The sequence below is a fragment of the Formica exsecta genome, unplaced genomic scaffold (assembly GCF_003651465.1).
Source record: "Formica exsecta isolate Colony F162 unplaced genomic scaffold, ASM365146v1 scaffold108, whole genome shotgun sequence".
Classification (NCBI taxonomy): Eukaryota; Metazoa; Arthropoda; class Insecta; order Hymenoptera; family Formicidae; genus Formica; species Formica exsecta.
The window spans coordinates 760,870-776,366 of record NW_021848419.1 but is presented as its reverse complement, the minus strand read 5'-3'; the positions used below and the strand labels follow the sequence as shown (position 1 = coordinate 776,366).

Sequence of the window (15,497 nt, the reverse complement as noted above, 5' to 3'; positions counted from 1 at the left end):
CTTATGTCTTAGGTTTTTTAGATTTGTTATTGTCTATATTTTATTACTTATATCTTTTCATAATGTTAGTTGTTTTCGCACCTTATTATTAAAAATAAGAGCCCAATAGTTACTTCCAAAATAATATACATATATTTGAAGAAATATTTAAAATAATATTCTCTTTATCCAATTTAATAGTCGTTAATATAATTTCGAAAACCTCATATACTTTTAATATTTTAATAATTAATAATTATGTGTGTGTGTGATTATTGCTGTCTATCGTATCTTAAGAGAAAAATACATTCATGACAATAAAAACCAATAACATTATATTTTTAAACGAAACTATTCAAACGATTATTTTCAGTAGTCCTTATTTGAAACGTGCTCACCACTGGATATGGATATTGAGCGAGTGCTGTTTATTAATTAAACGTACGTGCTGCAGATCCGTGCAAACATTATTTCGCGCTCAACACGCTTCTTCCGCGGTAATAACCGGCCGGCCCGGTCTTGCCAGCCGGGTTCTCGTTCTCGCATCGGCATCGGTCGCGCAAAAAGAATGAACGCCGTCGCCGCCACCACCGTGCCAGTAAAAAAAAGGCGATTGCTACAGCTCGTTACGTTGCACTGTAGCGTCGGGTGCTGCATGAGCCAATCAGATAACCGTTAACAGCGCCGAAAAAGATCGTTCGGGGGAATTAATCGTGTCGTTCATATCTCGTTTAGCTTCTCCTCAGAGAGAAATTACCGCAGTTGGCACCGTATCGATCCATCATCCGAAATATCGGTGCACGAGTTTCGTAGCCTGCTTCCTCGACCTCTTAACGTTCTCTTAATCGTCGGAGCGCATTATTTTGTGTGTGTGTGTCTATGTGTGTATGTGCGCGCGCTATGCGCGTAATGCTGTGCGCGAGACGAGTAAAAGTTTTTCAGTGGTTTTTTTTTTTTTTACACATATAAAGGAAAGGCAAAGCGCCCCGGCTGTGGTTATAGTCTAAAAATAAAAACGCTTTCGTGCTTGATCAGTCAACGTAAAAAAAATAGAAATAGAAAAAGGGTCGTACACACTCATCGCATGCTGCAATGCCGATAATTTTATGCGGCTTGAAGTTTTACAGCGTATATAAAGGAAAGGCCTTTCTCTTTTACCAGCAAAAGAATATAAAATAAAGTATTACTAAAGAAGAGAGGGAGAGAGAAAGTTAATGAATATTATAATTATCCGTAGGAATATTACAGTCTAGTGTTACACGATAATTTAACAAATATTATAATTCAGCGTAAAAAAGATGAAAGAGTGATCTTGAAAGCCCTTTTATATTGCAATAATTTGAAACGCGCTTTGACTTGAATAATATATTAAGCTTAAATAAGAAATAAAGAGAGAAATGAATAACTGATTTAATTTTACATAGCATAATAAGTTTTTTTTCTCATTACGATATTTGTTTTGCACATTTCGTTATATGGAAAATATGTATAAACGCGCTTTTTAATTAATGTGATGATATGCGTGGAAAACACTGGTTAGAAACTATCTCGTTCTACTCTCGAATAAGATACGGAACATTCGACGCGCCGTGCGTGCATATGCGAATACAAAAACCATCCCGCCGTACATACGCGTGAAATTTTCTGCGTTTCCTGGGCGTGGAACCGTTTGCACGCGATTACACGATTCACGCGACCGGGACGAATGTCTCTTTGTGTTTGGCCGTGAGCACTATCATTTCGTCACGTGGCATAATAAGCGCCGACGCAGTTTTGCTGAGATTCGCAATGAGAGATACCCCGTTTCTTTGCGAGAGACGATGGAGGCCGCGGGAGAGGATAATCGTTTACCTGCAAACGGACTGGAGTTTTACCTTAGTCGAACCGTGTTATAAGAGAAAGAGAAAGAGAGAGAGAGAGAGAGAGAGAGAGAGAGTTTGAAAGAGCGCTTTATGGGAAATATACGGGCACGATGTAAAGTGGCCCGCGAGAGTCGTAAAATTACAAGGTACACGCCGGCATATACTGGACGCTATCGTCATAAAAAAAACCGCACATTATAATAGACTGATGCGTGTCGAATAAATTAAAGCATAGTTATTTTTACTTGTATAATTACATTTATACATAGATATACATTATTTTATACTAATTAAATAATGCATTGTATAAAATATAATATAACGCGATCTTTATATATTTTATGTATATGCAATAATATATATGTGATAGTTGCTATGTATTTACAGAAATTTTTGCAAAAGTTTTTAGTTTTGAAAAATTAATCATTATTTTATATAATAAATAAACTTTTATGCATTTTTGTCGTTGCCTGTATTATTGCTATTATCGGTATTACTATTAGTAGATGTGCTACTGCTTTCATCGTTAGGTACATTACTGTTTGCACCGTCGGTGCTATTGCTTCCACTATTGGGAGTAGTGTTGTTTCCATTGTCAAGTGCGCTACTACTTCCATCATTGGGTGCGCTGCTGCTTCCACCATCGGGTGCACTGCTGCTTCCACCATCGGGTGCACTGCTGTTTCCATCATCGGATGCGCTGCTGCTTCCATCATTGGGTCCGCTACTGCTTCCATCAACGGGTGCGCTGCTGCTTCCACCATCGGATATGCTGCTGCTTCCATCAGAAGCGCTGCTGCTTCCACCATTGGGTCCGCTGCTGGTTGCACCATCGGGTGCGCTGCTACTTCCATCAACGGGTGCGCTGCTGCTTCCATCACTGGGTGCGCTGCTGCTTCCACTATCGGGTGCGCTGCTGCTTCCACCATTGGATGCGCTGCTGCTTGCACCATCAGGAGCGCTGCTACTTCCACCATTGGGTGCGTTGCTGCTTCCACCATCAGGAGCGTTGCTGCTTCCACCATTAGGTGCGCTGCTGCTTCCGTCATCAGGAGCGCTGCTGCTTCCATCATTGGGTCCGCTGCTGCTTGCACCATCAGGCGCGTTGCTGCTTCCATCAGGAGCGCTGCTGCTTCCACCATTGGGTCCGCTGCTGGTTGCACCATCGGGTGCGCTGCTGCTTCCATCATTGGGTGCGCTGCTGCTTTTACCATCAGGAGCGCTGCTACTTCCATCATTGGGTGCACTGCTGCTTCCACCATCGGGTGCACTGCTGTTTCCATCAATGGGTTCGCTGCTGCTTCCATCAACAGGTGCGCTGCTGCTTGCACTATCGGGTGCGCTACTACTTCCATCACTGGGTGCGCTGCTGCTTCCACCATCGGATGCGCTGCTGCTTCCATCATTGGATGCGCTGCTGCTTCCACCATCAGGAGCGTTGCTACTTCCACCATTGGGTGCGCTGCTATTTCCGCCATCAGGAGCGCTGCTACTTGCACTATCGGATGCGCTGCTGCTTCCACCATTGGGTGCGCTGCTGCTTTCATCATTGGGTGCGCTGCTACTTCCATCACTGGGTGCGCTGCTGCTTCCACTGTCGGGTGCGCTGCTGCTTCCATCATTGGGTGCGCTGCTGCTTCCACCATCAGGAGCGCTGCTACTTCCACCATTGGGTGCGCTGCTACTTCCGCCATCAGGAGCGCTGCTGCTTGCACTATCGGGTGCGCTGCTGCTTCCACCATTGGGTGCGCTGCTGCTTCCATCATCGGGTGCGCTGCTGCTTCCATCATTAGGCATGCTGCTGCTTCCACCATTGGGAGCGCTGCTGCTTGCACTGTTAGGCCTGCTGCTGCTTTCACTATCGGAAGTGGTACTGCTTCCATTGTCAGGTGTATTTTTGCTTCCACCATCAGATGTATTGTCGCTTCTATTATTGCTGCCGTTTTCATTGTCGGATGTGCTGCTGTTTTTATCGTCAGACGCGCTACTGCTTCTATCATCGGAGGTTTTGCTGCTTTCATCATCGGATGTGTTGCTGCTTCTATCTTCAGATGTGTTGTTGCTTTCGTCGTCGGATGTACTGCTGTTTTTATTGTCGGACGTGCTGCTGTTTTTATCGCCGGATGCGCTGCTGTTTTTATCGTCGGATGCGCTGTTGCTGCTATCATTGGATGACTTACTATTTTCATCATCGGATGTGCTGCTGCTTTTATCGTCGGAGCCGTTGCTGCTTTTGTCGTCGGAGCTGTTGCTGCTTTTATCGTCGGACGTGTTACTACTTTCATCTTTGGATGTGTTGGAAACACGTATGGCGAAACCTTCCAGTTGTAAATATAATCCTTCTCCAAATTTTCCAATAGCCTTTACTATTAGATACTGTTTGCCGATGCCACCTTTTATCACTACGTATTTGATCTCTTTGCCTAATACACTACTGATTTCAACGCGGTTGATAACTTCATTGTGTAATCGAGTTGAAATACCGATTGTGGCTACCATTCTCCAGGGAATTGCAGGCTATAAATATATAAATAAGATATTAGTAATAGCAACCGTAAAACAATCGTACTCTAAAATTAAATTACTTGACTTTAGAAAGAGTGATAACAAACGTAAGTATTTAACAATTATTACTAAAACTAAAAAATTTTATGCATTGGGTATATCAAAAGTTACTACGATAAATAGCACAAAATAAAATCAAATAAAATGAGAATGTTCTAGATTGTAATATTGCATACTATAAGAAAAGTAAATACCAAAACATAAATTTTGACGCTTATATCTTAAATAAATCGGTAACAAATTACGATACACAATGCGTGAAATTCAAATAACAAATTTACATAAGATAATTAACACAGGAAACACATTTTTCTTAATATCTACAAAAATGGAATATAAAATTCATTTATATAAATTAAAGACACACAATCTTCAAGTTAAAAGATTTTTTAAAGATGATAAGTAGAATATATATGACTTTATATACAAGGTAATAAAACAGATTCTTTCTCTTTTATATTCAACGTATGCATAGTATTTCTAAAACAACTTATTTACTTTGAAGATGGTTCTATTAGCGATAACATGATCGCCTTCCTGACGTTGACCTTTGACGAAATTGATCTCTGCCGCTATACAAGCGGCCGTGGAAAGGCACAGAATCGTAAAAAGTAAGATGCGCATCGTGCGAGACTAATTGTGAACCCGTGTGTTCAAATCAAACTGCACGTCTGATGATAGACGAACGCATTTATATCTTTGCGTTATCAATCTCCATGCTTTGTAATTCCACAAAGAATACCGTCATATGAACTCACGGATTTCTATCGCTTGACACTGACAACAACTTACGTAAGATTTTTAGACATTTATTTTTTACTACACTTTTGCTGCAGTTTGTGGGAACTTGTCATATCTTACATTTATCTTATCGTGCTTAACAATAGAAGAAGGATACGTTAAACATGGTCACGCATTTTCTTTGAGACATATTTTACAGTTTTTAATTCGCTATCTTTTTTATGTCACATTTTATAATAATTAATTGTTAACAATTATTACTATAAATTTTTTACAAATTACTCTGCCTATTTTTATATATTGTAACATACATAAAATGATTTCACAAATTATCGAATGCTCGTGATAACTAATAAAACAAATAACAGAATTAAAATTGTTAAATAAAAAATAAGGATAGCAATATGCGTATACGCACGCAAATCTAAATAATCTTTTAGATAAGGAAGATAAAAAGAAATGCCATGTGGATAAATTCACTTATAAAATTTTTCTATTTTTACAAAATTTATACAAGATCTCTGCAAGATTTATACACTCTTGTGACGCAGCATACTTTTTTATCTGACAGTCAATACAAATATCACTTTTATTTCACGTGACGTTTACTTGGTATTATTATCTTCTCTTTGACGTTCCTACAGTTGCGTTATTCTTGAGAACATTGACTGTTTGTTGGGGGTCTGATAACGTAAATATCGTTGATACGTGCCCCATCTGTGATTAATTAAGCAGTGTCAGGCTTTTCTACGATTAATTGATACCAAATAATACAACCTGAAAAATAACGTATAATCAGTGCGTGATTTCTGTTAAACAATGGAATATTTCAACAGCTTTATCTCTTTCGGGACACGTTCTACCTATCACATTGCATCCTAAGATGCAAGTAAAAGAAATACTAAAATCAAAATTATATTCTTGTACTACAATAATTTAACATCTCGCATGTTATAACATGGATTATATTGTTATATTGTTCCTCTCAAATCTCTCAATGAGAGACAAATATTTCTTTCAAATTATTCTTGCGTGTAATAATTGTAAAGTCCGTTTAATCGCATAGCGATGTTTCCCACATTTCGTTTATCTCTATCGACATTATTTTTATACTTTTTTTTTATTCACATCGATAATGTCGTCGCGGCTTTCTCGCGAACTCTCCGTCGCACGACCATATCGCGCAAATTAATTCCTTTTCATAAATTCAACACGAGGGAACGTTTCATATTCCGTGCCATAACTCGAAACGTGTTCTTCGGTACGTGTGTAATCTCGAATCTCAGGCTCATCATTTTCAGCTGCGTCAGCTTATGGTACGTAAGACCGTAAGAATTAGCTAAGTGAGCAGCTACGGGTAGTAGCTCCGCGGCTTTTACGGATGCAGAACCAACCGATAGAAACTCTGCCGAAATGAACAAATTGATCGTACGAAATTGATAAATATACAATAAATATTTCGTAGACGACGATGATCGTTTAATAGTTGCAAAAGAAGAAAAAAAATACATTGGCATCAAAAAGCGATTCCGGTCTGTTTGTCTACTAATTTTCGAGAATCATTGAAAAAATATAAAAGTCTTTTTAAAATTCTAGTCTAATGCCAAATTTGAAACTTGTATTTGCTACGTTAAATGATCTATCTGCCCTGATCTGAAAGTGATCGGGATTCGAGGAGATTACTAATATTTTCAACACTTACTTAATTTAAGAGTGTGTCTCGCGTTACGGTTAATATAAAGTAAACAATCGTTGTTATCACATGATATGTTGCGTAAAATCTAATTTGTTGACGATTATAACTTTAATATTTAAAGCAACGGATTTATAAAATATAAAAATAATGAAGTATTAAATGCATTGATAAATATCAGTTAGATACAGTTAGATACGACCTATCAGAAACGTCTGTCCGTTAATAATACATTGTGTAATAAAATTACAACAATGGATTTATATTCGATTCACTGGAGTTTGTTACACACTAATTTCCATTAAAAAAGCACACAAATCGATACAAATTCGTCTGCAAATAGAGAGCTATGAAATGTTTAATTTTATTAATTTCCGATTATGAATTACTACAACTCATGTTTCTAGAAAGGTATTGTTTTATGAGAAAAATGTGTGTGTGTGTTATCAGACACATAAGCGAGTGTATCCGATTTTGAAAAATGAGATATTAACGAGGGGCTTACTCTAAACGAGTATTCAAAATTATTATTAAAAACTGCTATCGAATAAATAATTCGATGAACAGTAATCTTCCAATCATACATGAAAATATCCAGAATCTGTTTAATTAAATACAACATATACAAAATGAGTTTAAGCTATTATCAATTTATAATTTCTTTGAACGGATTATATCCTGAGCGAAATCTTGAGAAAAACGAAAGTAACAAATTTACAGATTCAAAATATAAACTACATCGAATCGATAAAATCTTATCTCTTTGAAATCTCATGAATGTTATAATATCTTCATTATTCTGTTCGGTTAGCGATTTAAAATCAGTCGTGAGATGAGTCAGAATTTATACATGAAGATCGTAACATTCGCGATAAAATACATAGCTACCGAATTATACGTGTCTTCTGCATTTCACTCGGAATGTTTGCCGTATATAAATTACAATCAAGTCAGATTGTAAATCTTTTCTTATGGCAAATGTACTGGTAGAAACTATGCGTCACCTTATTGTGCAATCAAGTTATTATACGAATGTCTCGAAGTATGAAATAAATACAGGGGCACCAATTTTTTTTATTTTTAGAAATTTATTTTTTTTAGATGCGTTTTGAGAAAAAAGAGAGAGAAAATAGAAGCGGGAAGGTAGATGGTTAACGAACGTCTTCCGAACGTTTTACGCACTAAAATATAGACGCATTGCACCACTGTATCTCGATGTGTTACATACGTGTGCTCACGCGGCTGCTGGTAATTACTCACGTCACGTAGCCGTGTTGCTGGCCCCGCGGACGCTATTTTTTATATCATCAAGAGATGCCAGAGTACCAGTGCGAGTGGCCAGTAGCCCGTCGCGCCACATACAGTGGATAATATCGAGTCGGCGCTTTTTATTAGCGTCGAGAGAAGAGAAAAGAACCGGTGTATCGATCCAATAAACGCCGTCACGTCGCCGGATCGGGCGAGAACAATCGCGCGCTACAGAGGATAAAATTCTCCGCTTGATCTGACCGCGAGTGGAAATGGCACGTCACGTACCGCGGGCGATCTCTTCTTTCATTAACGTTACGAACGTTTCACGCATCGCTCCTAATCACTGCCCGCGAGTACAAGCGATCACGAACACGTCGTGAAAAGAAACCATTCCCATTTACACGTGCGCGTATATACGTGTGTTTCCACGATTCCCATCGGGCTCAAATCCCGTCCATGTGATTTCTCGTATTTGTTCTCGATCTAAGACATTATTTTTTCTTTCATCCTTGAGATCTCGGGATTCCATAATATGAATCAAAATTTAATAAATAATTTATGATAAGTAAGTTATAATCCGACATACACGAGATATAAAATAATAAGCTAAGTTTTTCATTTAAATACTTCACAATTCTCTCTTATAATATAATTTAAATATAAAAATTATAACTGTCATTATATTCTTGTATTCTATTCTGTTGATTCTGTCTTGCAGGTATTATTTTTTGATACTTTGTAAACATTTCGATTTTTCTAACTAATGCGACAATTTACGAACAAAAAGAATTATGGAAAAATTATTTCCGATTTATCGTGACTGAAATCAATGTTATCACACACATGCTGACACATTATTATCTTGCGTTTATTTTTCTTTACGCGTATCGCGTCAAATATGGAGAATTTTATTTTATCCGCTTTACACTGTAAATTTCCAAAGCTCGATGTTACTCGGAAAGCATCAATTCGAAAAATATTGAATTAGGTGGGGTATCAATCACCATCAATGCATCTTGTCCCGAACAAAGTCGGAAATGGCCGACTGTGAATATATTTCCTCCTTGCGGTGACACTGATATCACGCATCGTTTGTCATCATTATCTGTATTGTAATTAAAACTTTCCGACTTATGATGAAGGATTACGTGACCTGATTTCCACAAAAATAAAATGACCATCGTAAATATCATGCTTCGCGCTATACATAAAAATGTAACATCGTTCAGAAAATGACATTTCGACATTTCAGTGCAAAGTAAAATACCGCTCTGGTCCTATGAAAATTCATCGCAAGAGAGATTTGCGTTTTCTTGGGTAATATATATATATATCAATAAAATAACATATTAAAAGAAATATTAATATGTAGCACATTTCAGGACTACTTTTCTCTTGAATTTGTGTTTTTGACCGAGTACAAATTGAATCAGATATTTTCCCGATTCCGCGTTCGAATTGTTTGCATTAAGAAACGCAATTTGCACATTTGCTTTCTTTAGAAATGGTGTCCATCGTCGGTAATCGACATATGCGAGTTGGAGTAATACCGTAGATTATGTATCAGCGTTTCTCGTTCAATGGTTCCGTGCTCAATGATTCGTGAATTGCTATCTGGTCCATGTGACCGCACGCTGCTTGGCTAGATCTTCTCTTTGATAATTCTAACAATTCAAACTATATGTCTGTGCATATATTCATATGTTATATGTGTGTATGGGGACATATATACAATAAAACTTTTTGGTATCAGAGTGTATTGTATATTTAGATATTGATTTTAGATATTTAATACTTTGTTTAAAATTTTGGAGAATCGTAGAAAAACAGAAATCTAGAAAATATTTTCAAGATATTTTATCATATTATAGCGCTTATATCACCGCATGATACACCTAGGGCGCGTTCCACTTAACGACCGCAACGCTCGCGACCATTATCTGTCTCTGTTTAACTTTCGGTGAACAACAAAGATGAAATGATACCGTGAGCGTTGCGGTCGTTAAGTGGAACGGGCCCCTATTAATATACAATTCTGCTGATATATCTATTAATACACAATCATTAACATAAATTTTATATCAATAAATTGTACATCTCATTGTGGTTTGATAACCAATTTCATAAACCAGTCTATATTTAATATTTTATTATTATATGTATAATATTGAAATATCGCTGTATAGTAAAGTATAAAAGAACGTGGAAATAGTAATATACAAAATTAAACAATGCACTTTTTAATATGAATTAAAACAAATTATCGGTTCATCGAACTGGTGTTACTATAGAGACTATAAATCGCTATAAACAGTATGGGAAAAAATTACAAACACATTGATACCCTCGCGATAATAATATCCTCTAAAAATAATTTCAATCGGACGACTTTCTCGCAACATTATCACTCGAATATCTGTCAAACGGTATTAATGAGACCATTGGATTAAACGATCTATCGGTTTTATTTAATTATTTGGCAGGTGATTCACGTCATTTCGTCCCGATATAACTCCGAGCAGCAGAAGCGTCTTGTTTGCCTATCGAGATACGAGATAGTAAGATCGATCGTTCGGGATCATACACGGATACGGAACACCGTTGGACAACGGATGATTGAACATATCTCGGATGCGGGTGCGGATGTAGGGTTAAAGCTTTTCGTCCGATGCGCGCGCTCGCCCGTAGAGACAAAAAGAATTTTATCGGCCGCGAGATATATTCCGGGCCAAACATTTTCGTGAATCATATACAACGATCGGAAAATCTCTCGGACGGGAAATGTTCGAGGTTCCGTTGCCGCTATCGTTCTTCCGCAACTATCTCGCAATGAAATCTCACGCTCGACGTATCGTGTCGGCCCGAAAATTTCGAAGAGCAATTTCCCGACAGCCTCGGGTATGATTCGTTCGCAACGGACGGGACGGGGCACGGCTTCCTCAAAGAACAAGCGAAAATCAAGCACGCGTGTATCAATCGCGAGTGCCAATCTTCACTCCGACGAGGAGGGAGGACGGACCTTTATCTCCTCGTCTTTGATATCAGAGGTCTGTGTGCTATGCAATTCCTTTCTATGGGCTTTATGCGAAAGTATCTCGGCGTTATTTGGAAACTCTTGAGCTTAATATCTACGGGTAGCAACGCAATAGTTTCGCCGAGAAATTCCAATTGACCATGCGATGTACCCCCCAGTGACACTGGCGACGAAATAATACATCAATGCTCCGAAATCTCTCTCTATCTCTTTTCTCGTTATGAAAACGCATTCTATTATTATTGCTTCATTTCGTATGAAACATTGATTGTAACAATTTCAATATTGTTATTATAACATAACTCTCTGTAGATCAGAGATAATGCATAATTTAAGCTTCAACGTAATGAAATAATAAAATTGGGAAAGCGACATTTTATTTGGATTCTACATTTTGTGTGAAATCAATATTAATCTTGGGAATCAGAAATTTTTCCGTTAATCTGTTGATGGTGAAAAATAATACGTCAATATATCTTTAAATATACTAGGCAAAAACACCCAAAGTGTAATCAATAACAATGCAATTTTATCGGGTAGAAATATTTTTCAGTGAGACATAACGAAGCGAATTGCAAGCTGAGTTACGCAAAATCATAAATGTATATATTCAATTTTATCTGTATCAATTATTAAAAATCAGTTTGTTAATACACATGTATATTTAAACAATATATATATAGCTGAAAAATACAAAATAGTTTAAGTAGTTTGACAAAATGCTCTGAAGTTTCTAAAAATACTTTGATATCAGAAAATAGTTTTTAATGTATTATAGATATACATTAAAGCATTGTAGATTTGAAAGAAAATGAAGCTTTTTGTTACACATATACATTCATTTTAAAGTATTATGCAAAAAGCAAAAGCAAAAGAGCGAAGCATTCTTGGAGAACTAAAAAAATATTATCAAAGCAATAAACTCTCTTGCTCTCTCCCTGCATCATAACCGCGTGTGTTTCCAATCTTTTTGCATGGAAAATATTACTTTTAATATGTTACGAAAAGACGATCGTGCAACTCAATTTTGCAAAAACGACGTGGCCGTCCAAGCAGACGTTATGTCACACACGTTTCCTCTCATACACGCGTGCTCCTTCTGTCTTCATTTCCAGTCGGCGGTTCAAGCCGGAAATAAGCAATCGCGACGATGTTTTTGCGCAGTTTCGTTTGTTTCGAAGTGCGCATTGCGAAGACGGAATTAATGGAAACGCCGGTTCTCTCGATGCGTAAAAATCCGATGTCTATTAAAAAGCGCCATTGTTAAGGACCTCGCGTATCAGCAGGCGCGATTCACATGATTTATGGAATTACGAGGATCTTAAAAAAAAAAAACACATATTTTGGGTAAGAAGCTTCTAAATATTTTAAACATTAATCACATTTTATAGAACTTAGCTAAATTTAAGGCCAAGCTCGCGCGCTCAGCTGATATATAATCTTAAACTTCTCTAACGAAGAATATATCGTAGTTTCTCGTTTGAGCAATATTTCGATAAGACCTTTCCACGTAAACATGTATCATCCATTCTCACGCTCCTTTTCGCTATCTTAGATCTCCGCGGAGGGGGGGTCATCCCGTTTACACGGAAATCCGCGCGCGACGCCAGATTTATCGCGCTCGCGTTCTCGCGCGCGCGTTAAGTAATTACCGAGAATCGCGTTGAACACGATCGATGATAATTCTAAGCAATTCCCGCCGCGAGGGAAAAAGTAGGGGGGGGGGGGGGGGGGAGAGGGGGGAGCGCGAGGGATGTCGCGCAGTATTGCTCAACGAAACGAGATTATCATCGCGACTTATGTATTTCAAGAATCATCGGCTCCGTGACATGAAACATAATTTACCGGCTTTGAGAATTCTAAGCACAGACCTTTTCCGCGGGTAACGTGTTTCCACGTGATGCTCCCTCGGCGACGGTTTAGGGGTGCATCGCACGTAAGCCAACGCTGTTACTTGATTCGCTTCATCTTCCACCGGCCGGCTTAGAGAGGGATAGAGACTTTTATCTTACCTCTTCCTCCTCCCTTTTTTTTTTTTCTTACCCCGCCTTCGCGGCGCTTGAGGAGCTCGTGGAACTCCGCTCGTGAAAATTGTACTCCAATTTAGTAAGATCCGATTTGTATGGATGGTTGTGCCCGGGATATCAGACCGAGGTATCGAGTGCAGAGCGCCATGGAATTTTGATGGCGTCGATTGGGATAGGTAGGATACGTCCGCGGTGTGTTTGACGCGTTTTCAAAAAATTAATACGTCGCTATTGATAGCTCGGGTCCATAGCTCCATTCTTGCATCTTACGTGCAGTAAAAACTTTCTATGTCTCCGTATATCACGAAGATCGCAATCTCATTATGATATATGAAAGAAATCTCAGTTTCAATTTTAGGCTTGATTTGGAAGAGGCTAATTTATGCATTTGATTATAACAGATATGACATATTTTGTCGAAATTATTTTTATTAATAAATAAATCTGAAAACACATTTACACACAAATATTTACACGTCTTGTGCAAAAGTATAAAGCAATTTTTGTTGTAGTCAATATACTTTATATACTTTTTTGTTGGGGTTCCTTTGTTAATTCGTTAGATACATTGAGAACTGAATAACGGTGATATGCAAAAATTATTAGCGAGATAATCTATATAAACAGCGTATCCGAAATATGTTTAAACAGAGCGTTGTAATAAGCTTAAGTAGCAATGTGATTGTAACTCATGCCTGCAGGGACTTTGCGCTGCGCGTCATAACGAGGCGAGTGGAGAGCGCGTATATCTGAGACGGCTTGGAGAGTTTACCGACCAAGCTTCCGGACTACGTACATTACTCCAAATACACACCTGATAATCGTCCTAAACTCCGAGCGTATCGAAACAGGTGCGGGTAAACGCACATATACATGCACACGCGTGACATCTCAACGTTCACGCACACACGTACTATGCGTTGCGTATTAGTACGTGCTCGAAGATAAGGGTGCGAATCTCCGAGCTTAATGCTGCACTAATTAGAGAAGCTCACAGCGTCGGGATAAGATTATGCGATTAATTCGGAGATTTTCGATGCTCATCGAACATGTTCGATTTCGTGATAAGAGACGGTATTTTCTCGATAAATTATATCTTCCTTTATCTTCGGGGGTAAGAAAAATTGATCATTGTCATTAGATAGTAAACAAGATTCGCAAGATCGTTATATTTCTAGATTTATCGGGGCAGAAAGTGTATAAACATATAAGTGATTTCGCGCTGATATATTAAATTTGATATATTAAATTTGCAGTACACATATCAAACAATAGCTCTATGTGAGTCTGATATAACAATATCATTATATTCACGGCATCTTTGTATCATTATACGTATATATCGCTTGTTCTCTCGTTAAGTCTACCGTGTAACCGCGCTCTCGTCGTACGCATTGTACATATATAAGCAATTTTTCATAGCATTAATATTCCCGGCGTGATACTTGTATTTCCGATGCCGCGCGGCGGGCATTATTTCCACAAACGATGTGCTTGAGATGTACTGTATGTCAAACAGAAGGCGTGTTGCGCGCGGCTTGATTCATCTTTTTCACGCCCGACGCAGCGCGGTCTGTAATTCTTCTATACGGCGGAAGCGGGTTTATCTCTGATCTGATGATATCCAGTCTGGACGCGCACATCTACAGACACGTTACACGAACGAGAACTACCTCTCTCAGAGAGATATCGCTCTCTCCGCATCTTTTTACCTTATTTCGAAGTAATGACGTCGTATCTTGACATCTCATCAGCGAGAACAAGAGGACGAATTAATGGAATGGGTATCATTGACTTATCTTTCCTTTGCATATGTACGGTACACAGACTTCTGAAGAGATATAAGATAAAGATATAAGATAAAGGTATATTGAAAAAATTATTAAAAATAAATACAAAGACTACATTGGAGAAAAGAATATTTTTGTGATTTGTAATAATTTAATTTCTTGAATGACATATATTTAGGACGGTGTATTCATATACAGGGTGAGTTTTTTAACTTGAAACTGTAAAATATTTAGTTTTCGATAATTTTACCGTAATACTTTTATGTAAAGAATAATAAGACAAATCAATCGGTATAAAAAAAAATAATTGTTTTTAAGAAAAAGTATGTAATTATTTACGATGTATTTTTTAAAACAATTATTTGTTTTTTTTTTATACCAATTGATTTGTCTTATTATTCTGTACATAAAACTATTACGGTAAGATTATCGAAAACTAAATATTTTACGAGATATTTTATTTTTTATATCAAAATATGTCAGATTAAAATATAAAATAACTCAAAAAGTACTTAATGAAAAGATACTTTATTATAGTGTTTTGGAAAGCTCTCG

At 37.7% G+C, this 15,497-nt stretch overlaps 1 protein-coding gene across 1 annotated transcript; it reads right to left on the bottom strand.

Moving 5' to 3' along the window:
* Positions 1-2,247: 2,247 nt before the first annotated feature.
* On the bottom strand, positions 2,248-5,267 carry LOC115234723 (dentin sialophosphoprotein-like). Its single transcript, XM_029806027.1, has 2 exons — positions 4,905-5,267; positions 2,248-4,358 (listed from the first exon to the last, which is right to left on the bottom strand). Exons 1-2 carry the CDS (start codon positions 5,028-5,030, stop codon positions 2,292-2,294), a joined length of 2,193 nt encoding a protein of 730 aa, XP_029661887.1. The 5' UTR covers positions 5,031-5,267; the 3' UTR covers positions 2,248-2,291.
* Positions 5,268-15,497: the final 10,230 nt, after the last annotated feature.

Bases quoted from the DNA above. Each gene is read 5' to 3' on its own strand.
- LOC115234723 (XM_029806027.1), bottom strand. From the start codon at position 5,030: ATGCGCATCTTACTTTTTACGATTCTGTGCCTTTCCACGGCCGCTTGT. The intron at 4,359-4,904 runs GTAAATAAGTTG...ATATATTTATAG, and splicing joins CTAATAGAACCATCTTCAAA to CCTGCAATTCCCTGGAGAAT.